Source organism: Oncorhynchus clarkii, chromosome 31 (genome assembly GCF_045791955.1).
Source record: "Oncorhynchus clarkii lewisi isolate Uvic-CL-2024 chromosome 31, UVic_Ocla_1.0, whole genome shotgun sequence".
NCBI lineage: Eukaryota > Metazoa > Chordata > Actinopteri > Salmoniformes > Salmonidae > Oncorhynchus > Oncorhynchus clarkii.
Genome location: NC_092177.1, coordinates 15,141,506 through 15,167,086, shown reverse-complemented (window position 1 = coordinate 15,167,086; position 25,581 = coordinate 15,141,506). Strand labels below are relative to the sequence as shown.

General features: G+C 44.2%; 1 protein-coding gene across 1 annotated transcript in view; it reads left to right on the top strand.

Annotated features, from left to right (window-relative positions):
• LOC139390974 (cytoplasmic FMR1-interacting protein 2-like) overlaps positions 1-25,581 on the top strand; it is a 52,222-nt gene that overhangs the window by 19,363 nt on the left and 7,278 nt on the right. The window contains exons 4-24 of the mRNA XM_071138410.1: positions 4,299-4,376; positions 9,453-9,554; positions 9,766-9,947; positions 10,223-10,319; positions 10,818-10,946; positions 11,869-11,973; positions 12,264-12,352; positions 17,736-17,973; positions 18,151-18,303; positions 18,434-18,573; positions 18,954-19,101; positions 19,266-19,419; positions 20,459-20,615; positions 21,026-21,122; positions 21,232-21,308; positions 21,417-21,525; positions 22,889-23,008; positions 23,269-23,468; positions 23,667-23,754; positions 23,890-24,033; positions 24,968-25,058. Of these exons, the coding sequence (XP_070994511.1) occupies positions 4,299-4,376; positions 9,453-9,554; positions 9,766-9,947; positions 10,223-10,319; positions 10,818-10,946; positions 11,869-11,973; positions 12,264-12,352; positions 17,736-17,973; positions 18,151-18,303; positions 18,434-18,573; positions 18,954-19,101; positions 19,266-19,419; positions 20,459-20,615; positions 21,026-21,122; positions 21,232-21,308; positions 21,417-21,525; positions 22,889-23,008; positions 23,269-23,468; positions 23,667-23,754; positions 23,890-24,033; positions 24,968-25,058 (2,698 nt within the window). The remainder of the gene's footprint in view (positions 1-4,298; positions 4,377-9,452; positions 9,555-9,765; positions 9,948-10,222; positions 10,320-10,817; positions 10,947-11,868; positions 11,974-12,263; positions 12,353-17,735; positions 17,974-18,150; positions 18,304-18,433; positions 18,574-18,953; positions 19,102-19,265; positions 19,420-20,458; positions 20,616-21,025; positions 21,123-21,231; positions 21,309-21,416; positions 21,526-22,888; positions 23,009-23,268; positions 23,469-23,666; positions 23,755-23,889; positions 24,034-24,967; positions 25,059-25,581) is intronic.

Below are 25,581 nucleotides of genomic sequence, written 5' to 3'. Positions count from 1 at the left end.
TTCAGGCCAAAGAGTTCAATTTTGGGTTCATCAGACCAGAGAATCTGGTTTCTCATGGTCTGAGAGGTCAGGTGCCCCCATTTGGCCGTAATGCCACCTTTGAATATAATCATTATTATTCCCGGCTGCAGCGCACCGAAGCACCTCTCACTCACATGGCTCTCTCAGATGTAGCCAATGCCCGTCACGTGACCGGGTCCTTCTCACGAGCATCTTTTTGAGGTTTGAGGTTTGAGGTTGTGGACAGGTGTCTTTTATACTGATAACAAGTTCAAACAGGTGCCATTAATTCCGGTTAACGAGTGGAGGACAGAGGAGCCTCTTAAAGAAGAAGTCCAGGTCTGTGAGAGCCAGAAGTCATAGTTGAAGTGTACCTATGATGAAAATTACAGTCCCCTCTCATCTTTTTAAGTGGGAGAACTTGCACAATTGGTGGCTGACTAAATACTTTTTTGCCCCACTGTATTTGGCCACTTTAGTTGTGATACAAACCTTATTAAAACATGTAGGCCTATGGGCTAGGCTACATGAGGTGTGTGACTATACTGCAGGTTTGCCTTACTGCACACTAGCTGGGTATCATTCACAAGTGATAATATATCATTCACAGGTGATAATATATCATTCACAGGTGATAATATATCATTCACAGGTGATAGGCTAATATTGTCACCCATCAGACTATTCTTGATTTAATCTTGTCTTTACATACACTAAATAATATATGTGTGAAATTAGTTTGGATTTAGAATGGACCATTATCCTACACCTGTCTCAAAACAGGGGCAGCTGGGAAAAATACATGTCATCTATGCCAGCCAGGTAGGCTATACTCCTGTTGTAAATATAACCAATGTGCTTAATATTAGGAAAGAAAATAAATATAGTAGACCTAGCCTATAGAAAGCTGATAAATAAATATAGTAGACCTAGCCTATAGAAAGCTGATAGATAAATATAGTAGACCTAGCCTATAGAAAACTGATAGATAAATATAGTAGACCTAGCCTATAGAAAACTGATAGATAAATAAATATAGTAGACCTAGCCTATAGAAAGCTGATAAATAAACATAGTAGACCTAGCCTATAGAAAACTGATAGAAAGCTGATAAATAAACATAGTAGACCTAGTCTATAGAAAACTGATAAATAAATATAGTAGACCTAGCCTATAGAAAACTGATAAATAAGTATAGTAGACCTAGCCTATAGAAAGCTGATAGATAAATAAATATAGTAGACCTAGCCTATAGAAAGCTGATAAATAAACATAGTAGATCTAGCCTATAGAAAACTGATAGATAAATAAATATAGTAGACCTAGCCTATAGAAAGCTGATAAATAAATATAGTAGACCTAGCCTATAGAAAACTGATAAATACATATAGTAGACCTAGCCTATAGAAAACTGATAAATAAATATAGTAGACCTAGCCTATAGAAAACTGATAAATAAATATAGTAGACCTAGCCTATAGAAAGCTGATAGAAAGCTGATAAATAAATATAGTAGTCCTAGCCTATAGAAAGCTGATAGAAAGCTGATAAATAAATATAGTAGACCTAGTCTATAGAAAGCTGATAGAAAGCTGATAAATAAATATAGTAGTCCTAGCCTATAGAAAGCTGATAGAAAGCTGATAAATAAATATAGTAGACCTAGCCTATAGAAAGCTGATAGAAAGCTGATAAATAAATATAGTAGACCTAGTCTATAGAAAGCTGATAGAAAGCTGATAAATAAATATAGTAGTCCTAGCCTATAGAAAGCTAATGGGATCCTCCTTTTTTAGTAGAGCCCATCACTCTGTTTGCTTGGCAATTGATTAGCCTATAGAAATGTTGTACAACATCTCATGGGCTCTCATGAAGTGCTTGATTAGATGTTTTATTATCATTGATGTCAGAGTGATTAGAGGGACAATTGATTGTTGAGTACCAGGCAGCAGTTAGCAAGTTTGGTAGGCTACCAATGACTAGCAGCAGCATCAGAGCTTGGAGAAGCCTAATTACTGTGACTAAACTGTCTCGTGGAATTTGACTGCGTTCATGACTCGTGACCACCGGTGTGGCGGTAATACGGTCTGGTATAATAATAATAATATGGTAAGGTCACCGCAACAGCCCTATCTAGGACCGATAGGAACATGTTCCTAATCTGCTTTCTACTATTTTCCGAGAGGCAGGACCTATTTCTATAGAAGAAGCCCATTTTTGTTCTCAGTGTCTTACAGTTGAAGTCGGAAGTTTACATACACCTTAGCCAAATACATTTCAATTCTGTTTTGTTTTTTATTTATTTTTTTTACAATTCCTGACATTTAATCCTAGTAAAAACTCCATGTCTTAGGTCAGTTAGAATCACCACTTTATTTTAAGAATGTGAAAATAATAGTAGAGAGAATGATTTATTTCAGCTTTTATTTCTTTCATCACATTCCCAGTGGGTCAGAAGTTTACATACACTCAATTAGTATTTGGTAGCATTGCCTTTAAATTGTTTGACTTGGGTCAAACATTTCGGGTAGCCTTCCACAAGCTTCCCACAATAATTTGGGTGAATTTTGGCCATTCCTCCTGACAGAGCTGGTGTAACTGAGTCAGGTTTGTAGACCTCCTTGCTCGCACACACTTTTTCAGTTCTGCCCACACATTTTCTATAGGATTGAGGTCAGGGCCTTTTTGATGGCCACTTCAATACCTTGACCTTGTTGTCCTTAAGCCATTTTGCGACAACTTTAGAAGTATAATTTTCCCCCCTCATGATGCCATCTATTTTGTGAAGTGCACCCCAGTCCCTCCTGCAGCAAAGCACCCCCACAACATGATGTTGTCACCCCCGTGCTTCACGGAGGGGATGGGTTTCTTCGGCTTGCAAGCCTCCCCCTTTTTCCTCCAAACATAACGATGGTCATTATGACCAAACAGTTCTATTTTTGTTTCATCAGACCAGAGGACATTTCTCCAAAAAGTGCGATCTTTGTCCCCATGTGCAGTTTCAAACCGTAGTCTGGCTTTTTTATGGCGGTTTTGGAGCAGTGGCTTCTTCTTTGCTGAGCGGACTTTCAGATTATGTTGATATAGGACTCATTTTACTGTGGATATAGATACTTTTGTACCTGGTTCCTCCAGCATCTTCACAAGGACCTTTGCTGTTGTTCTGGGATTGATTTGCACTTTTCGCACAAAAGTACGCTTTTAGCACAAAAGTACGCTTTTCGCACAAAAGTACGTTCATCTCTAGGAGACACCACGGCTGCGTGGTCCCATGGTGTTTATACTTGCGTACTATTGTTTGTACAGATGAACGTGGTACCTTCGGGCGTTTGGAAATTGCACCCAAGGATGAACCAGACTTGTGGGGGTCTACAAATTTTTTTTATGAGGTCATGGCTGATTTATTTAGATTTTCCCATGATGTCAAGCAAAGAGGAACTGAGTTTTAAGGTAGGCCTTGAAATACATCAGAAGCTTCTAAAGCCATGACATCATTTTATGGAATTTTCCAAGCTGTTTAAAGGCACAGTCAACTTAGTGTATGTAAACTTCTGACCCACTGGAATTGTGATACAGTGATTTATGAGTGAAATAATCTTTCAATTGTTGTAAAAATGACGTGTGTCCTGCACACAGTAGATGTCCAAACCGACTTGACAAAACTATAGTTTGTTAACAAGACATTTGTGGAGTGGTTGAAATACGAGTTTTAATGACTCCAGCTTAAGTGTTTGTAAACATCCGACTTCAACTGTAACTAACTCATCAGTATGCTTTTTAAAAGACCGCTTTTCATCTGTCCAGATGCTCAGAAGCAGGGACAAGCAGGACACGATCAATAGTTTTCTGTAATACAATGAAGGCAGACTGTAGTTCAGCAGATAGAGCCCGGTCAACCGTGGGGGCAATAGCATACACACCAGTATCATCGGCATACAAGTGCAGGTCACAATTGTTTACAGGAAAGTCAATATTATTAATGTAAACATTAAAAAGTACTGGACCCAGAATCGACCCCTGCGGGACACCTTTCATAATGTCCAGGAAACCTGATTTAACACCATCAGTAGACACACATTGAGTTCTATCTGTCAAGTCATTTTTCAACCAGTTACATACAGCCTGGTCTAGACCAATTGAGGAAAGCCTCTGAATTTGCAATGAGTGATAAGCAGTATCGAAAGCCTTTGACAGGTCAATGAAGAGGGCAGCACAATTTAGCCTTTTATCCATACAGTTAGCCACATCATTTATAAATAGGCGTAGATATAACCCCTCTGTCTGTTCTTTCTCCCCAGAATGAGATGCTGGAGGAGGGCCATGAGTATGCTGTCATGCTCTACACCTGGAGAAGCTGCTCAAGAGCTATACCACAGGTAACTCTCTCTCTCTTTCAATTCAAAGGGCTTAATTGACATGGGAAACATGATTACATTGCCAAAACAAGTGAAATAGATTAATAAACAAAAGTGAAATAAAAAATATAAAATGAACAGTAAACATTACACTCACAAAAGAATAAAGACATTTCAAATGTCATATTATGTGCAAATAGTTAAAGTAGAAAAGGGATTGTTTTTCAGAATTCTTTGTGGATCTGTGTAATCTGATGGAAATATGTGTCTCTAATATGGTCATACATTTGGCAGGAGGTTAGGAAGTGCAGCTCAGTTTCCACCTCATTTTGTGGGCACTGTTCACATAGCCTGTCTTCTCTTGAGAGGCAGGTCTGCCTATGGCGGCCTTTCTCAATAGCAAAGGCTATGCTCACTGAGTCTGTACATAGTCAAAGCTTTCCTTAAGTTTGGGTCAGTCAGAATACCTGACCACTGTGTTCTCTCTGTTTAGGGACAAATAGCATTCTAATAGCGTGCTCTGTTTTTTTGTTAATTCTTTCCAATGTGTCAAGTAATTATCTTTTTGTTTTCTCATGTTTTGGTTGGGTGTAATTGTGTTGCTGTCCTGTGGGGTCTGTTTATGTTTGTGAACAGAGCCCCAGGACCAGCTTGCTTAGGGGATTCTTCTCCAGGTTTATCTCTCTGTAGGTGATGGCTTTGTTATGGAAGGTTTGGGAATCGCTTCCTTTTTGGTGGTTGTAGAATTGAACTGCACTTTTCTGGATTTTGATAATTAGCGGGTATCGGCCTAATTATGCTCTGTATGCATTATTTTGTGTTTTACGTTGTACACTGAGGATATGTTTAGCATAATTCTGCATGCAGAGTCTCAATTTGGTGTTTGTCCCATTTTGTGAATTCTTGGTTGGTGAGCGGACCCCAGATCTCCGAATCATAAAGGGTAATGGGTTCTATAACTGATTCAAGTAGCCAGATCCTAATTGGTATGTTTGTAAGGGGTGCGTGTTGGTGGCAGGGAAGTCAGGCGCAGGAGAACGAACTTGAGTTATTTAACCTGTTGCGACGACCAAACCCGGATCCGGGATTCTATTTATAGACCTAAGCTCATTACCATAACGCAACGTTAACTATTCATGAAAATCGCAAATGAAATGAAATAAATATGCTATCTCTCAAGCTTAGCCTTTTGTTAACAACACTGTCATCTCAGATTTTCAAAATATGCTTTTCAACCATAGGAAAACAATCATTTGTGTAACAGTAGCTAGCTAGCGTAGCATTTAGCGTTAGCATTAGCGTTAGCATTTAGCAGGCAACTATCACAAAAACAAGTAAAGCCTTCAAATAAAATAACTTACCTTTGAAGAACTTCTGATGTTAGATAGCAGATCAGTTAGATAGCAGATGCTCAGTTTTTCCCAAAAGATTCTTTGTGTATTAGAAATAGCTCCGTTTTGTACATCACATTTGGCTACCAAAAAAAAGAAAAGAAAAAAAAAAAACGAAAATTCAGTCCTCAAAACGCGAACTTTTTTCCAAATTAACTCCATAATATCGACTGAAACATGGCAAACGTGGTTTAGAATCAATCCTCAAGGTGTTTTTCCACATATCTCTTCGATGATATATCCTTCGTGGAAGCCTGGTTTCTCCTTGCTCTCAAATGGAAAAATAATTGCACCTGGCTTTACGCTCCAATTTCGACGCAGGGACACCAGGCGGACACTTGGAAAATGTAGTCTCTTATGGTCAATCTTCCAATGATATGCCTACAAATACGTCACAATGCTGCAAACGCCTTGGGGAAACGACAGAAAGTGTAGGCTCATTCCTTGCGCAATCACAGCCATATAAGGAGACAATGGAAAACAGAGCTTCAGAGATTCTGCTCATTTCCTGGTTCATTTCCTGGCACTTACAGACAATATCTTTGCAGATTCTGAAACTTCAGAGTGTTTTCTTTCCAAAACGGTCAATAATATGCATAGTCGAGCATCTTTTCGTGACAAAATATTGCGCTTAAAACGGGAACGTTTTTTATCCAAAAATGAAATAGCGCCCCTAGAGATCCAAGAGGTTAATAAATGCTGACCAAACTCCAAAACAACCAAGATGTACAAAATAACAAAGTGGGTACAAAACCCGTCGCACACCAACACTAAATAGAACATCACATACAAACTAAACTATCTCCGACCAGGACATGAGGGGAAACAGAGGGTTAAATACACAACATGTCATTGATGGGATTGGAACCAATGGATGGATGGATGGAAGACAAGACAAAACCAATGGAAAATGATAAATGGATCAGTGATGGCTAGAAGGTCGGTGACGTCGACCGCCCGAACAAGGAGAGGGACCGACTTCGGTGGAAGTCGTGACAATGTTACATTTTTGCTTTTGATGGCATAAAAGGCCCTTCTTGCTTTGTCTCTCAGATTCTTACACAGCTTTGTGGAAGTTACCTGTGGTGCTGATGTTTAGGCCGAGGTATGTATAGTTTTTTGTGTGCTCTCGGGCAACGGTGTCTAGATGGAATTTGTATTTGTGGTCCTGGGAACTGGAACTTTTTTTGAACACCATTATTTTCGTCTTACTGAGATTTACTGTCAGGGCCCAGGTCTGTCAGGGCCCAGGTCTGTCAGGACCCAGGTCTGTCAGGACCCAGGTCTGTCAGGGCCCAGGTTTGTCAGGGCCCAGGTCTGTCTGGGCCCATGTCTGTCAGGGCCCAGGTCTGTCAGAGCCCAGGTCTGTCAGGGCCCATGTCTGTCAGGGCCCAGGTCTGTCAGGGCCCAGGTCTGTCAGGGCCCAGGTCTGTCAGAGCCCAGGTCTGTCAGGGCCCAGGTCTGTCAGGGCCCAGGTCTGTCAGGGCCCAGGTCTGTCAGGACCCAGGTCTGTCAGGGCCCAGGTCTGTCAGGGCCCAGGTCTGTCAGGGCCCAGGTCTATCAGGGCCCAGGTCTGACAGGGCCCAGGTCTGTCAGGGCCCAGGTCTAACAGAATCTGTGCAGAAGATCTAGGTGCTGCTGTAGGCCCTCCTTGGTTGGGGACAGAAACACCAGATCATCAGCAAACAGTAGTCATTTGACTTCAGATTCTAGAAGGGTGAAGGTCGGGTGCTGCAGACTGTTGATAGTGTAGTGATTGATGTATTAGAGCTGAATTTGTAGCCTCAGGAACACATCATTTGTTTGCTTCCCAAATAGCATCCTATTCCTTATGTAGTGTACTGCTCTTGACCAGGGCCCATGTGGGTAGAGCTGGGTGATTATGGACAGAAATCCATGTTGTGATACATTTCCTGAATTGATGCGATAATGATAAATAGAACAAAACGTTTATAACAGTAATGTGCACCACAGTTTATATCAGTAATGTGCACCACAGTTTATAACAGTAATGTGCACCACAGTTTATAACAGTAATGTGCTCCACAGTTTATAACAGTAATGTGCTCTACAGTTTATAACAGTAATGTGCACCACAGTTTATAACAGTAATGTGCACCACAGTTTATAACAGTAATGTGCACCACAGTTTATAACAGTAATGTGCTCCACAGTTTATAACAGTAATGTGCTCCACAGTTTATAACAGTAATGTGCTCCACAGTTTATAACAGTAATGTGCTCCACAGTTTATAACAGTAATGTGCTCCACAGTTTATAACAGTAATGTGCACCACAGTTTATAACAGTAATGTGCACCACAGTTTATAACAGTAATGTGCACCACAGTTTATAACAGTAATGTAATCCACAGTTTATAACAGTAATGTGCTCCACAGTTTATAACAGTAATGTGTCCACAGTTTATAACAGTAATGTGCTCCACAGTTTATAACAGTAATGTGCACCACAGTTTATAACAGTAATGTGCTCCACAGTTTATAACAGTAATGTGCACCACAGTTTATAACAGTAATGTGCACCACAGTTTATAACAGTAATGTGCACCACAGTTTATAACAGTAATGTGCACCACAGTTTATAACAGTAATGTGCTCCACAGTTTATAACAGTAATGTGCTCCACAGTTTATAACAGTAATGTGCTCCACAGTTTATAACAGTAATGTGCACCACAGTTTATAACAGTAATGTGCACCACAGTTTATAACAGTAATGTGCACCACAGTTTATAACAGTAATGTGCTCCACAGTTTATAACAGTAATGTGCACCACAGTTTATAACAGTAATGTGCTCCACAGTTTATAACAGTAATGTGCTCCACAGTTTATAACAGTAATGTGTCCACAGTTTATAACAGTAATGTGCTCCACAGTTTATAACAGTAATGTGCACCACAGTTTATAACAGTAATGTGCTCCACAGTTTATAACAGTAATGTGCACCACAGTTTATAACAGTAATGTGCACCACAGTTTATAACAGTAATGTGCACCACAGTTTATAACAGTAATGTGCACCACAGTTTATAACAGTAATGTGCTCCACAGTTTATAACAGTAATGTGCTCCACAGTTTATAACAGTAATGTGTCCACAGTTTATAACAGTAATGTGCTCCACAGTTTATAACAGTAATGTGCACCACAGTTTATAACAGTAATGTGCTCCACAGTTTATAACAGTAATGTGCACCACAGTTTATAACAGTAATGTGCTCCACAGTTTATAACAGTAATGTGCTCCACAGTTTATAACAGTAATGTGCTCCACAGTTTATAACAGTAATGTGCTCCACAGTTTATAACAGTAATGTGCTCCACAGTTTATAACAGTAATGTGCTCCACAGTTTTTCCTTTAAACTGATACTACTCATTTGATGGTTGTAGCCATCAATTGTCCCATTTATAATCACCCATTTTAGCAAACTTATTTAATTTAAACTTTTCTCTGGTATAGACTACTTATCTTATTGAACGATATCAGCAAAATGCCTGTGATAAGTGATCGTATCGTTGATCGTTTTCAGTTTATCGTCCCAGCTCTAGTACGGGCACCTGATCCTAGAAATATGATACTGGCTCGGGACACTGTGATCTGTGATGTGTAAAAAAAGATGTGGGAGAGCCCTGTGAGTGGTTCCAGTGAGCAGGCTGTGTGACGGCGCCCCCCTGTGTTCTCCAGGTGAAGTGTAATGAGCAGCCCAACAGGGTGGAGATCTATGAGAAGACTGTGGAGGTGCTGGAACCAGAGGTCACCAAGCTCATGAAGTTCATGTACTTTCAGGTGAGAGACCAGTGATTGATGGATGAATGAATGAATCAATCAAATGAATGAACAACGTAATGAATGTATCGTATTTGAATTGGAACTTTGTCAGTCAATCATATCCTTGTCCCTTGAATTAAATAATGAATGAATGAACAAATGAGTCCTATATATATCTGAGAACCTCTCTTCTCTCTGTCATCTCCTTTTCCCCTGTCCTCCCCTGCAGCGTAAGGCCATCGAGCGTTTCTGCGGGGAGGTAAAGCGTCTCTGCCACGCTGAGCGGAGGAAGGACTTTGTCTCTGAAGCCTACCTCCTCACCCTGGGCAAGTTCATCAACATGTTCGCTGTGCTCGACGAACTCAAGAACATGAAGTGCAGCGTCAAGAACGACCACTCTGCCTATAAAAGGTACGGAGGGAAGACAGACACAATGTGGGGATGCACCTCAATAGCCTGCAGTGGCTTCCTCTCCCTATCACCTTTCCTTCACCTGCACTGATCCTGAAAACACAGGCATTTGATTTCACCTGTCTAGTTCCTTCACATCAGCTTAAATAAAGCAAAAGGGACAGAATGAAGGGCTAATTTACCCCACTATTGAGATGTACCCAATTGACTCAGGTTAACAGAATCTGTGAGGTGTGGCTACAGAATTTGATATGTGGTAAAATTTGTGTCTGCAGGGCAGCTCAGTTCCTGAGGAAGATGGCCGACCCTCAGTCCATCCAGGAGTCACAGAACCTCTCCATGTTTCTAGCCAATCACAACAGGATTACTCAGGTGTGTGTTTGTGTGTGTGCGTGTTGTGCAGCAGCAGTAATAGTGTGTATATTTCTCTCTGTAGTGTCTGCAGCAGCAGTAAAAGTGTGTATTTCTCTCTGTAGTGTCTGCAGCAGCAGTAATAGTGTGTATTTCTCTGTAGTGTCTGCAGTAATACTGTGTATATTTCTCTGTAGTGTCTGCAGCAGTAGTAATAGTGTATATATTTCGCTGTAGTGTCTGCAGTAATACTGTGTATATTTCTCTGTAGTGTCTGCAGCAGCAGTAATAGTGTGTATATTTCTCTCTGTAGTGTCTGCAGCAGCAGTAATAGTGTGTATTTCTCTCTGTAGTGTCTGCAGCAGCGGTAATAGTGTGTATATTTCTCTCTGTAGTGTCTGCAGCAGCAGTAATAGTGTGTATATTTCTCTCTGTAGTGTCTGCAGCAGCAGTATTAGTGTGTATATTTCTCTGTAGTGTCTGCAGCAGCAGTAATAGTGTGTATATTTATCTCTGTAGTGTCTGCAGCAGCAGTTGGAGGTGATTCCTGGCTATGAAGAGTTGTTAGCAGACATTGTCAACATCAGTGTTGATTACTATGAGAACAAAATGTACCTGACACCCAGCGAGAAACACATGCTGCTCAAGGTAAGAGCCTCATCTAGCTCTTTGTCTTACCTGCCTTTCTCTAGATACCTGTCTCTGTCTGGATCTTAACTACCTGTTTCTGTCTGGATCTTAACTACCTGCCTTTCTCTAGATACCTGTCTCTGTCTGGATCTTAACTACCTGCCTTTCTCTAGATACCTGTCTCTGTCTGGATCTTAACTACCTGCCTTTCTCTAGATACCTGTCTCTGTCTGGATCTTAACTACCTGCCTTTCTCTAGATACTTGTCTCTGTCTGGATCTTAACTACCTGCCTTTCTCTAGATACCTGTCTCTGTCAGGATCTTAACTACCTGCCTTTCTCTAGATACCTGTCTCTGTCTGGATCTTAACTACCTGCCTTTCTCTAGATACCTGTCTCTGTCTGGATCTTAACTACCTGCCTTTCTCTAGATACCTGTCTCTGTCTGGATCTTAACTACCTGCCTTTCTCTAGATACCTGTCTCTGTCTGGATCTTAACTACCTGCCTTTCTCTAGATACCTGTCTCTGTCTGGATCTTAACTACCTGCCTTTCTCTAGATACCTGTCTCTGTCTGGATCTTAACTACCTGCCTTTCTCTAGATACCTGTCTCTGTCTGGATCTTAACTACCTGCCTTTCTCTAGATACCTGTCTCTGTCTGGATCTTAACTACCTGCCTTTCTCTAGATACCTGTCTCTGTCTGGATCTTAACTACCTGCCTTTCTCTAGATACCTGTCTCTGTCTGGATCTTAACTACCTGCCTTTCTCTAGATACCTGTCTCTGACTGGATCTTAACTACCTGCCTTTCTCTAGATACCTGTCTCTGTCTGGATCTTAACTACCTGCCTTTCTCTAGATACCTGCCTCTGTCTGGATCTTAACTACCTGTCAGGTGATGGGTTTGTGTAATATCCCACTCTGTGTGTGTGTGTCAGGTGATGGGTTTTGGTCTCTATCTGATGGACGGTAACGTCAGTAACATCTACAAACTAGACGCCAAGAAGAGGATCAACCTGGGAAAGATCGACAAGTTCTTCAAGGTTGGTGTGCGTGTGTGTGTGTGTGTGTGTGTGTGTGTGTGTGTGTGTGTGTGTGTGTGTGTGTGTGTGTGCTCTCCACACCAAAGCAGCCATCTAACTTTTCCTTGTGGCCATGTCAGTACTTTAACACCAATATGTTATTATTGGATCACACATCCTGACTGAAGCCCTGTCTGTCTCTGTCTGTGTGTCTCTGTCTGTCTCTGTCTGTGTGTCTCTGTCTGTCTCTGTCTGTCTCTGTCTGTCTGTCTCTGTCTGTCTCTGTCTGTGTGTCTTGTTTGATGCCTCAGCTGCAGGTGGTGCCTCTGTTTGGAGATATGCAGATAGAACTATCACGTTACATAGAGACCAGCGCCCACTACGAGGAGAACAAGTCCAAGTAAGAACATCATCCATCTTTAAACTGACAAACTCTGAAAACTCAGACCTCTAACAAGTCTTGAACCCCAGCCTCTACCCCACAGGTGTCAAACTCAACCCCAGCCTCTACCCCACAAGTGTCAAACTCAACCCCAGCCTCTACCCCACAGGTGTCAAACTCAACCCCAGCCTCTACCCCACAGGTGTCAAACTCAACCCCAGCCTCTACCCCACAGGTGTCAAACTCAACCCCAGCCTCTACCCCACAGGTGTCAAACTCAACCCCAGCCTCTACCCCACAGGTGTCAAACTCAACCCCAGCCTCTACCCCACAGGTGTCAAACTCAACCCCAGCCTCTACCCCACAGGTGTCAAACTCAACCCCAGCCTCTACCCCACAGGTGTCAAACTCAACCCCAGCCTCTACCCCACAGGTGTCAAACTCAACCCCAGCCTCTACCCCACAGGTGTCAAACTCATCCCCAGCCTCTACCCCACAGGTGTCAAACTCAACCCCAGCCTCTACCCCACAGGTGTCAATATCTCTCTCTTCATCACTCAATACCTAGGTTTACCTCCACTGTATTCACATCCTACCTTACCTTTGTCTGTACATTATACCTTGATGCTATTTTATCGCCCCCAGAAACCTCCTTTTACTCTCTGTTCCAGACGTTCTAGACGACCAATTCTTATTGCTTTTAGCCGCACCCTTATTTTACTCCTCCTATGTTCCTCTGGCGATGTAGAGGTGAATCCAGGCCCTGCAAGTGCCTAGCTCCACTCCTATTCCCCAGGCGCTCTCTTTTGACGACTTCTGTAACCGTAATAGCCTTGGTTTCATGCATGTTAACATTAGAAGCCTCCTCCCTAAGTTTGTTCTATTCACTGCTTTAGCACACTCTGCCAACCCGGATGTTCTAGCTGTGTCTGAATCCTGGCTTAGGAAGACCACCAAAAATTCAGACATTTTAATTCCAAACTACAACATTTTCAGACAAGATAGAACTGCCAAAGGGGGCGGTGTTGCAATCTACTGCAAAGATAGCCTGCAGAGTTCTGTCCTACTATCTAGGTCTGTACCCAAACAATTTGAACTTCTACTTTTAAAAATCCACCTCTCTAAAAACAAGTCTCTCACCGTTGCCGCCTGCTATAGACCACCCTCTGCCCCCAGCTGTGCTTTGGACACCATATGTGAACTGATTGCCCCCCATCTATCTTCAGAGCTCGTGCTGCTAGGCGACCTAAACTGGAACATGCTTAACACCCCAGCCATCCTACAATCTAAACTTGATGCCCTCAATCTCACACAAATGATCAATGAACCTACCAGGTACCTCCCCAAAGCCTTAAACACGGGCACCCTCATAGATATCATCCTAACCAACTTCCCCTCTAAATACACCTCTGCTGTCTTCAACCAAGATCTCAGCGATCACTGCCTCATTGCCTGCATCCGTAATGGGTCAGCGGTCAAACAACCTCCTCACATCACTGAAAACGCTCCCTGAAACACTTCAGCGAGCAGGCCTTTCTAATCGACCTGGCCGGGGTATCCTGGAAGGATATTGACCTCATCCCGTCAGTAGAGGATGCCTGGATATTTTTTAAAAATGCCTTCCTAACCATCTTAAATAAACATGCCCCATTCAAGAAATTTAGAACCAGGAACAGATATAGCCCTTGGTTCTCCCCAGACCTGACTGCCCTTAACCAACACAAAAACATCCTATGGCGTTCTGCATTAGCATCGAACAGCCCCCGTGATATGCAGCTGTTCAGGGAAGCTAGAAACCATTATACACAGGCAGTTAGAAAAGCCAAGGCTAGCTTTTTCAAGCAGAAATTTGCTTCTTGCAACACTAACTCAAAAAAGTTCTGGGACACTGTAAAGTCCATGGAGAATAAGAACACCTCCTCCCAGCTGCCCACTGCACTGAAGATAGGAAACACTGTCACCACTGATAAATCCACCATAATTGAAAATTTCAATAAGCATTTTTCTACTGCTGGCCATGCTTTCCACCTGGCTACTCCTACCCCTGTCAACAGCACTGCACCCCCAACAGCAACTCGCCCAAGCCTTCCCCATTTCTCCTTCTCCCAAATGCAAAGCTGCAAAATCTGGACCCCTACAAATCAGCCGGGCTAGACAATCTGGACCCTTTCTTTCTAAAATTATCTGCCGAAATTGTTGCCACCCCTATTACTAGCCTGTTCAACCTCTCTTTCGTGTCGTCTGAGATTCCCAAAGATTGGAAAGCAGCTGCGGTCATCCCCCTCTTCAAAGGGGGGGACACTCTTGACCCAAACTGCTACAGACCTATATCTATCCTACCATGCCTTTCTAAGGTCTTCGAAAGCCAAGTCAACAAACAGATTACCGACCATTTTGAATCTCACCATACCTTCTCTGCTATGCAATCTGGTTTCAGAGCTGGTCATGGGTGCACCTCAGCCACGCTCAAGGTCCTAAACGATATCTTAACCTCCATCGATAAGAAACATTACTGTGCAGCCGTATTCATTGATCTGGCCAAGGCTTTCGACTCTGTCAATCACCACATCCTCATCGGCAGACTCAACAGCCTTGGTTTCTCAAATGATTGCCTCGCCTGGTTCACCAACTACTTCTCTGATAGAGTTCAGTGTGTCAAATCGGAGGGTCTGTTGTCCGGACCTCTGGCAGTCTCTATGGGGGTGCCACAGGGTTCAATTCTTGGACCGACTCTCTTCTCTGTATACATCAATGAGGTCGCTCTTGCTGCTGGTGAGTCTCTGATCCACCTCTACGCAGACGACACCATTCTGTATACTTCTGGCCCTTCTTTGGACACTGTGTTAACAACCCTCCAGGCAAGCTTCAATGCCATACAACTCTCCTTCCGTGGCCTCCAATTGCTCTTAAATACAAGTAAAACTAAATGCATGCTCTTCAACCGATCGCTACCTGCACCTACCCGCCTGTCCAACATCACTACTCTGGACGGCTCTGACTTAGAATACGTGGACAACTACAAATACTTAGGTGTCTGGTTAGACTGTAAACTCTCCTTCCAGACCCATATCAAACATCTCTAATCCAAAGTTAAATCTAGAATTGGCTTCCTATTTCGCAACAAAGCATCCTTCACTCATGCTGCCAAACATACCCTTGTAAAACTGACCATCCTACCAATCCTCGACTTTGGCGATGTAATTTACAAAATAGCCTCCAATACCCTACTCAACAAATTGGATGCAGTCTATCACAGTGCAATCCGTTTTGTCACCAAAGCCCCATATACTACCCACCATTGCGACCTGTACGCTCTCGTTGGCTGGCCCTCGCTTCATACTCGTCGCCAAACCCACTGGCTCCATGTCATCTACAAGACCCTGCTAGGTAAAGTCCCCCCTTATCTCAGCTCGCTGGTCACCATAGCATCTCCCACCTGTAGCACACGCTCCAGCAGGTATATCTCTCTAGTCACCCCCAAAACCAATTCTTTCTTTGGCCGCCTCTCTTTCCAGTTCTCTGCTGCCAATGACTGGAACGAACTACAAAAATCTCTGAAACTGGAAACACTTATCTCCCTCACTTGCTTTAAGCACCAACTGTCAGAGCAGCTCACAGATTACTGCACCTGTACATAGCCCACCTATAATTTAGCCCTATCAACTACCTCTTTCCCAACTGTATTTAATTAATTTATTTATTTTGCTCCTTTGCACCCCATTATTTTTATTTCTACTTTGCACATTCTTCCGTTGCAAAACTACCATTCCAGTGTTTTACTTGCTATATTGTATTTACCTTGCCACCATGGCCTTTTTGCCTTTACCTCCCTTCTCACCTCATTTGCTCACATTGTATATAGACTTGTTTATACTTTATTATTGACTGTATGTTTGTTTTACTCCATGTGTAACTCTGTGTTGTTGTATCTGTCGAACTGCTTTGCTTTATCTTGGCCAGGTCGCAATTGTAAATGAGAACTTGTTCTCAACTTGCCTACCTGGTTAAATAAAGGTAAAATAAATAAATAAATAAAATCTCATCCCCAGCCTCTACCCCACAGGTGTCAAACTCAACCCCAGCGTCTACCCCACAGGTGTCAAACTCAACCCCAGCCTCTACCCCACAGGTGTCAAACTCAACCCCAGTCCCTTAATTGGTTAGTTAGGAACTCCCCACACCTGGTTGTCTAGGTCTTAATTGGTTTGTTAGGAACTCCCCACACCTGGTTGTCTAGGTCTTAATTGGTTTGTTAGGAACTCCCCACACCTGGTTGTCTAGGTCTTAATTGGTTTGTTAGGAACTCCCCACACCTGGTTGTCTAGGTCTTAATTGGTTTGTTAGGAACTCCCCAGACCTGGTTGTCTAGGTCTTAATTGGTTTGTTAGGAACTCCCCACACCTGGTTGTCTAGGTCTTAATTGGTTTGTTAGGAACTCCCCACACGTGGTTGTCTAGGTCTTAATTGGTTTGTTAGGTACTCCCCACACCTGATTGTCTAGGTCTTATTTGGTTAGTTAGGAACTCTCCACACCTGGTTGTCTAGGTCTTAATTGGTTTGTTAGGAACTCCCCACACCTGGTTGTCTAGGTCTTAATTGGTTAGGTAGGAACTCCCCACACCTGGTTGTATAGGTCTTAATTGGTTAGTTAGGAACTCCCCACACCTGGTTAGGTCTTAATTGGTTAGTTAGGAATTCTCCACACCTGGTTAGGTCTTAATTGGTTAGTTAGGAACTCTCCACACCTGGTTAGTTCTTAATTGGTTAGTTAGGAACTCTCCACACCTGGTTGTCTAGGTCTTAATTGGTTTGTTAGGAACTCCCCACACCTGGTTGTCTAGGTCTTAATTGGTTTGTTAGGAACTCCCCACACGTGGTTGTCTAGGTCTTAATTGGTTAGTTAGGAACTCCCCACACCTGGTTAGGTCTTAATTGGTTAGTTAGGAATTCTCCACACCTGGTTAGGTCTTAATTGGTTAGTTAGGAATTATCCACACCTGGTCTTAATTGGCTAGTTAGGAACTCTCCACACCTGGTTGTCTAGGTCTTAATTGGTTAGTTAGGAACTCCCCACACCTGGTTAGGTCTTAATTGGTTAGTTAGGAATTCTCCACACTTGGTTAGGTCTTAATTGGTTAGTTAGGAACTCTCCACACCTGGTTGTCTAGGTCTTAATTGGATACATATTGAAAGGAAATAGCAAAAATCAGCATATACTCGGTCCTCTCCTATCCCCTGACTTTCCTATAGGTGGATGTGTACCCAGAGCTTCACCTCCCCCAGTACAACCTGTGTGAACCCTGACCTCTGACTTCTCTCCTACAGGTGGATGTGTACCCAGAGCTCCATCTCTCCCCAGTACAACCTGTGTGAACCCTGACCTCTGACCTCTCTCCTACAGGTGGACGTGTACCCAGAGCTCCATCTCTCCCCAGTATAACCTGTGTGAGCAGATGGTTCAGATTCGTGATGACCACATCCGGTTCATCTCGGAGCTGGCTCGCTACAGTAACAGTGAGGTAGTGACCGGGTCAGGCCTGGACAGTCACAAGTCAGACGAGGAATACAGGGAACTGTTTGACCTGGCACTCAGAGGGTTACAGCTGCTGTCCAAGTGGAGCACACACGTCATGGAAGTGGTGAGTAGGGGAACGGGGTGTGTGTGTGTGTGCGTGGTTTATGTTAAGAAGGGGACGTGTGTAGTACGTGCTTGGTCCCATATATTTTTATTTCTTTATTTTAATGAATTAAGTCATTATATTTCTACCAGGTCCTGTGATTTTCAGTTTACTCTGACACCATATTCTCTCTCTCAGTACTCGTGGAAGCTGGTCCACCCAACAGATAAGTTCTGTAACAAGGACTGTCCTGGCACAGCGGAGGAGTATGAGAGAGCTACACGTTACAACTACACCTCAGAGGAGAAGTTTGCCCTGGTCGAGGTCATCGCCATGATCAAGGGACTGCAGGTCAGAAACACACACTGTACCTACAGACAGCTAGGTCATGACATCGTTGGGACGCTTACAGAATAGTAACATAGCATCGTTTCACCACCGTGGGTCTACTTTGGTGTTGATGATGGTATCTGCGTTGTAGGTGTTGATGGGTCGTATGGAGAGCGTATTCAACCAGGCCATAAGGAACACCATCTATGCAGCCCTGCAGGACTTTGCCCAGATGACCCTCAGGGAGCCTCTACGTCAGGCCGTACGCAAGAAGAAGAACGTTCTCATCAGGTACCATACTGGCTGCACTCATTCTTGTTCAACTGTTAACATATTCTGGCAAGAGAACCTCTTAAGAGGTACTGTAGCATCTTGTTATCTGGTCTTGATGAAAAACACCTTGGAAAAAAAGGCTCAAGTCCCCTCAAAGGCTCAAGTATGCGTACGGCACAATTTTCACTGTTTGCTAGATACAGTAGAACCATGGACCTTCCATCGTTAGCTAGGCTGCTTCCTAAATGGCCCCCTATACCTATGGCCCTGGTCAAAAGTAGTGCTATGGGCCCTGGTCAAAAGTAGTGCACTATATAGGGAATAGGGTGCAATTTGGGACATACCGATAGTCATTCTCTATAATGCTGATTCTCTGATAACCTTCTGTCTCTCTCTAGTGTCCTGCAGGCGATCCGTAAGACCATATGTGACTGGGAGGGGGCTCGGGAGCCTCCCAATGACCCTTGTCTCAGGGGGGAGAAGGACCCCAAGGGAGGGTTCGACATCAAGGTGCCCCGCAGAGCTGTGGGACCCTCGAGCACACAGGTACACCAGGGTAGAGAGGGAAGGGTAGCAGAGGGCTAGGGGAATTAGGAAGAGACTGATGTGACTCGGGGATGGAGGCATGCTGTAGGGACAGGATCAAGTACAGGGACTTTGTAAGGGAATGGACTATTTCGACTTTTCTCTCTCTCTCCCTGCCTCTCTAGCTGTACATGGTTCGTACCATGCTGGAGTCGTTGATAGCTGATAAGAGTGGTTCTAAGAAGACTCTACGCAGCAGTCTGGATGGACCCATAGTGCTGGCTATAGAAGACTTCCACAAACACTCCTTCTTCTTCACACACCTGCTCAACTTCAGCGGTATGTATACACACACACACACACACACACACACACACACACACACACACACACACACACACACCAACCATTCAATTGATCACCTCCATAATATCATGTTGTTTATCTCCTGTTATAATATCATGTTATTCACCTCCTGTCCTGTATTGGTGTCATGTTATTCCCCTCCTGTCCTGTATTGGTGTCATGTTATTCCCCTCCTGTCCTGTATTGGTGTCATGTTATTCCCCTCTTGTCCTGTATTGGTGTCATGTTATTCCCCTCCTGTCCTGTATTAGTGTCATGTTATTCCCCTCCTGTCCTGTATTGGTGTCATGTTATTCCCCCCCTGTCCTGTATTGGTGTCATGTTATTCCCCTCCTGTCCTGTATTAGTGTCATGTTATTCCCCTCCTGTCCTGTATTAGTGTCATGTTATTGCCCTCCTGTCCTGTATTGGTGTCATGTTATTCCCCTCCTGTCCTGTATTAGTGTCATGTTATTCCCCTCCTGTCCTGTATTAGTGTCATGTTATTGCCCTCCTGTCCTGTATTAGTGTCATGTTATTCCCCTCCCGTCCTGTAGAGGTGCTGCAGCACTGCAGTGACCTGTCTAAGCTGTGGTTTAGGGATTTGCAGGGATTTGTAGTTTTGCATGATGTCTACTTTGATGCTAAATAGCACTTTTGAATGTGAGAGTAAATAGAGCTGAGTATATTGATAAAAGTCACCTTGATCAAGAGAGTTCCATGGTTATCAAGACTTCACGCCAGGGTAAGTCTACACGAAACACAGACCTTTCTTTAAGTGTTTCTAAAATTCCCTATGGGCAAAATGAATGGTGGAAAAACGATTGGAACCATTTCCTTGTTAGACCGCTAGGTTTTATGGGTATCATGACACCTCCCCTGTGGAGCACTATAATAATATGTTGTAATTTCCCCTCCTATCCTGTGGTAGCACTGTAGCACTGCTGTGACCTGTCTCAGCTGTGGTTCAGAGAGTTCTTCCTCTAGTAATAATATAATAATATAATATAATTATTCCCTTCCTGTCCTCCAGAGGCGCTGCAGCACTGCTGTGACCTGTCTCAGCTGTGGTTCAGAGAGTTCTTCCTGGAGCTGACCATGGGTCGCAGGATCCAGTTCCCCATCGAGATGTCCATGCCCTGGATCCTCACAGACCACATACTGGAGACCAAGGAGCCATCCATGATGGAGTAAGACACTGTTTAGACCACTGTGTGTGCGTGTGCGCATGTGTGTGTGTGTGTGTGTGTGTGTGTGTGTGTGTGTGTGTGTGTGTGTGTGTGTGTGTGTGTGTGTGTGTGTGTGTGTGTGTGTGTGCAGGTGAGGGAGAGGAACAGACAAGAGTAGAGGGAGATGGAGGGTAAGGGACAGATATTGTCTCTCTGTTGTCATTGTGTCCATGTTGAGTCTGTGTGTGTGTGTGTGTGTGTGTGTGTGTGTGTGTGTGTGTGTGTGTGTGCAGGTGAGGGAGAGGAACAGACAAGAGTAGAGGGAGATGGAGGGTGAGGGACAGATATTGTCTCTCTGTTGTCATTGTGTCCATGCTGAGTCTGTGTGTGTTTGTGCCTGTTAATGCCATCCTGCCTGTTGTTTCTCCCAGGTATGTGTTGTACCCTCTGGACCTCTACAATGACAGTGGCTACTACGCTCTGACCAAGTTCAAGAAACAGTTCCTCTACGATGAGATAGAGGCTGAGGTAAACTAGCACGAAACAAAGATGGCCGCCTCAGAAATCATAAAATGACAAGTAATTTATCACCGATCCCCACAAGAGTAGTGAGTTAGGGATTCTGTTTTTCCTACAGGTGAACCTGTGCTTCGATCAGTTTGTCTACAAGCTGGCTGATCAGATATTTGCCTACTACAAAGCCATGTCTGGAAGGTAAGAGACGGCTGGAGACACCACAGTAAACAGATACAAGACTGAATCATGTTGTTGAGGGGGTTAAATCAAGCAGTGAAGGATGTTGTTGTGTGTTTTGCTCCACAGTGTCCTCCTGGACAAGCGTTTCAGGGCAGAGTGTAAAAACTATGGTGTGATCATCCCCTACCCCCCCTCCAACCGTTATGAGACCCTGCTCAAACAGAGACACGTACAGGTAGGTCTGTCGTACACCACCCTGGGTGACCACATGTCCGTGATTATCTGGGACAGTCTCGCTTTTTGTCCCGCGTCTAAGAAATCATATCCCACATTTTATTAACAAATTAAAACACCACAAATTTACAATAAAAGGTTGATTTGTCCCGTATTTCAGTCAGACTTCCTATTGATTTGATGAGAATTGACATTCCAGCATGACTCTCTTGCTGTCACGTTGCCCTTATGACAAGATATTATATGATAAGGACGTGGGGGGGGTGGGGGGTGGGTGTTAAACACTTCTCCAATCATTGATGAGATCTGATATTCTCTGCACCGCATCACGTTTTTCAAATCCTTTCGGGCTAAATTCCAGCTGAACTTGGAGAGGACAATTTAGTACTTACACAAAGCATGTGTCTAACGAAGAGCTAGACAAGGAAGTCAACTTGGAGAGGACAATTTAGTACTTACACAAAGCATGTGTCTAACGAAGAGCTAGACAAGGAAGTAAACTTGGAGAGGACAATTTAGTACTTACACAAAGCATGTGTCTAACGAAGAGCTAGACAAGGAAGTAAAGGGCAGTGTTAGACTGAAAGATGTACTCTATTTACATTGGTGTTTGTTCTTCACTGGTTGCCCTTTTCTTGTGGCAACAGGTCACAAATCTTGCTGCTGTGATGGCACACTGTGGTATTTCACCCAGTAGATATGGGAGTTTATCAAAATCGGGTTTGTTTTCGAATTCTTTGTGGGTCTGTCTAAACTGAGGGAAATCTGTGTCTCTAATATGGTCATACATTTGGCAGGAGGTTAGGAAGTGCAGCTCAGTTTCCACCTCATTTTGTGGGCAGTGAGCACATAGCCTGTCTTCTCTTGAGAGCCATGTCTGCCTACGGCGGCCTTTCTCAAAAGCACGGCTATGCTCACTGAGTCTGTACATAGTCAAAGCTTTCCTTATTTTGGGTCAGTCACAGTAGTCAGGTATTCTGCCGCTGTGTACTCTCTGTTTAGGGCCAAATACCATTCTAGTTTGCTCTGTTTTTTTGTTAATTCTTTCCAATGTGTCAAGTAATTATCTTTTTGTTTTCTCATGATTTGGTTGGGTCTAATAGTGTTGCTGTTCTGAGGCTCTGTGGGGTCTGTTTATGTTTATGAACAGCCCCAGTACCAGCTTGCTTAGGGGACTGTAGGTGATGGCTTTGTTAAGGAAGGTTTGGGTATCTCTCTCTCTCTCTCTCTCTCTCTCTCTCTCTCTCTCTCTCTCTCTCTCTCTCTCTCTCTCTCTCTCTCTCTCTCTCTCTCTCTCTCTCTCTCTCTCTCTCTCTCTCTCTCTCTCTCTCTCTCCCTCTCCCTCCCTCCCTCCCTCCCTCCAGCTCCTAGGTCGCTCCATCGATCTGAACCGTCTGGTCACCCAGAGGATCTCAGCAGCCATGTACAAGTCTCTGGACCAGGCCATCAGTCGCTTTGAGAGTGAAGACCTCACCTCCATTGTGGTGAGAACACCAGGGCAGGAGCATACTGTGGTCTCAACCTTCCCACACACCATACAACCAACACTACTTCACACTCCTAGCCCTGCATCAAATGTACACTCTCAGATAGCATACTGTCAGTCACATTTCACACACCAGGCTCACTCTCATTGGTCCTGTCCTGTCCTCTTGGCCCTATGCTCCACTGGCCACAATATTACCTGCTTTTGTTCTATCTTTTCATTATCATTATCTGTCTGTCTGTCTAATCCACCCATCAGGAGTTGGAGTGGTTGATGGACATCAACAGACTGACTCATCGTCTGCTCTCGAAGCACATGACCCTGGACAGCTTCGACGCCATGTTCCGTGAGGCCAACCACAATGTGTCTGCCCCCTACGGACGCATCACGCTCCATGTCTTCTGGGAACTCAACTTTGACTTCCTCCCCAACTACTGCTACAACGGCTCCACCAACCGGTCAGTGGTAGGGGGAAGGGGGTGTTTTTGGGTAGTCTTGGACATGTTCACAAGCTTACGGTTCTTGGGCAGCTGATTGCCGGTCTATCAAAACATCGCTCAGGTTCAGCAGTTGGCTATCTATATTCTATTTAGTCATTACCTAAGTGGACTCCTGCTCATGACCCCTGAACTCTATCTCATTCCCTGTGTCCTCAGCTTCGTTCGGACTGCCATCCCCTTTACCCAGGAGCCTCAGCGAGACAAGCCTGCCAACGTGCAGCCGTACTACCTGTATGGGTCTAAGGTATGTACTGTGTACTGTCTGCTATTTTCATTCAACTATAGAAATGAGAAAGATGTGTACCTATTTTTAGAGCACTTTTGAGAGCATGTTTCTGATGTAATATTTCCTCCCCCTCTCCCTCTCTCCCTCCCCCAGCCTCTGAACATTGCCTACTCACACATCTATAGCTCCTACAGGAACTTCGTAGGCCCGCCCCACTTCAAGACCATCTGTCGTCTCCTTGGTTACCAGGGCATCGCCGTGGTGATGGAGGAACTGCTCAAGATAGTCAAGAGCCTGGTATTATGGGCTATTTGTCTCTCATTGTCTGAATGTACTCCTACATAGCAGCCTCTGTTAAAAAAAGTCGATCCAACTAATCTCCTCTCTTTTTATCCTCTCCCTCTGATACTTCCTCCCACTCTCCCTCTGATACTTCCTCCCCCTCTGATACTTCCTCTCCCTCTGATACTTCCTCTCCCTCTGATACTTCCTCTCCCTCTGATACTTCCTCTCCCTCTGATACTTCCTCTCCCTCTGATACTTCCTCTCCCTCTGATACTTCCTCTCCCTCTGATACTTCCTCCCCCTCTGATACTTCCTCCCCCTCTGATACTTCCTCCCCCTCTGATACTTCCTCTCCCTCTGATACTTCCTCTCCCTCTGATACTTCCTCCCCCTCTCCCTCTGATACTTCCTCCCCCTCTCCCTCTGATACTTCCTCTCCCTCTGATACTTCCTCTCCCTCTGATACTTCCTCCCCGTCTCCCTCTGATACTTCCTCTCCCTCTGATACTTCCTCTCCCTCTCCCACTGATACTTCCTCTCCCTCTGATACTTCCTCTCCCTCTGATACTTCCTCTCCCTCTGATACTTCCTCTCCCTCTGATACTTCCTCCCCCTCTCCCTCTGATACTTCCTCCCCCTCTCCCTCTGATACTTCCTCTCCCTCTGATACTTCCTCCCCGTCTCCCTCTGATACTTCCTCTCCCTCTGATACTTCCTCTCCCTCTGATACTTCCTCCCCCTCTCCCTCTGATACTTCCTGTCCCTTTGACACTTCCTCCCCCTCTCCCTCTGATACTTCCTCTCCCTCTGATACTTCCTCTCCCTCTGATACTTCCTCTCCCTCTGATACTTCCTCCCCCTCTCCCTCTGATACTTCCTCTCCCTCTGATACTTCTTGCCACTATCCCTCTGATACTTCCTTCCCCCTCTTCTCTTCCCTACTTAGTTGCAGGGCACTATCCTGCAGTATGTGAAGACTCTGATCGAGGTGATGCCTAAGATCTGTCGCCTGCCGCGCCACGAGTACGGATCCCCAGGTCGGTTCATTGTAGAGGAGAGGTAGTTCAGTGAACCCACAGCAAATGTCTAGGCTTTAGCTCAGAGGGCTAACACAGGCATGACTCGTACTGACAACCCAGGTTTGAAACCCGGTCAGTCCCAGACAATAACACTTCCTCTTGTTGTCCCATCATATTATAGTCCTCTGACAGATCAGATGAGATATGCTTGATTAGCATGTTTCTCTATGAGCAGGGATTATAGGCTCGGTAGATTAGTGGTGTTCTGTACCATAACAGGCTGTACTTCTTGTATGCCTGATCTCTGTCAGCACTTCCTGATCCTCCTAGAGCTATAGCTCCTGGTTCAGCTGCTGCACAAGACAGACATACAGACAGACAGAGAGTTTAGTGACGGAACAGACATCGTCATAACCACCATGACATAGTTGATAATCCTACCATACCTGGATGGTCCGAGATCCCATCATCAGACTGCTGTGTGTTTGTCAGTCAAGGACAGTCCGTTTCTTAGTATTTAACTCCATGGGATTGGATCTGG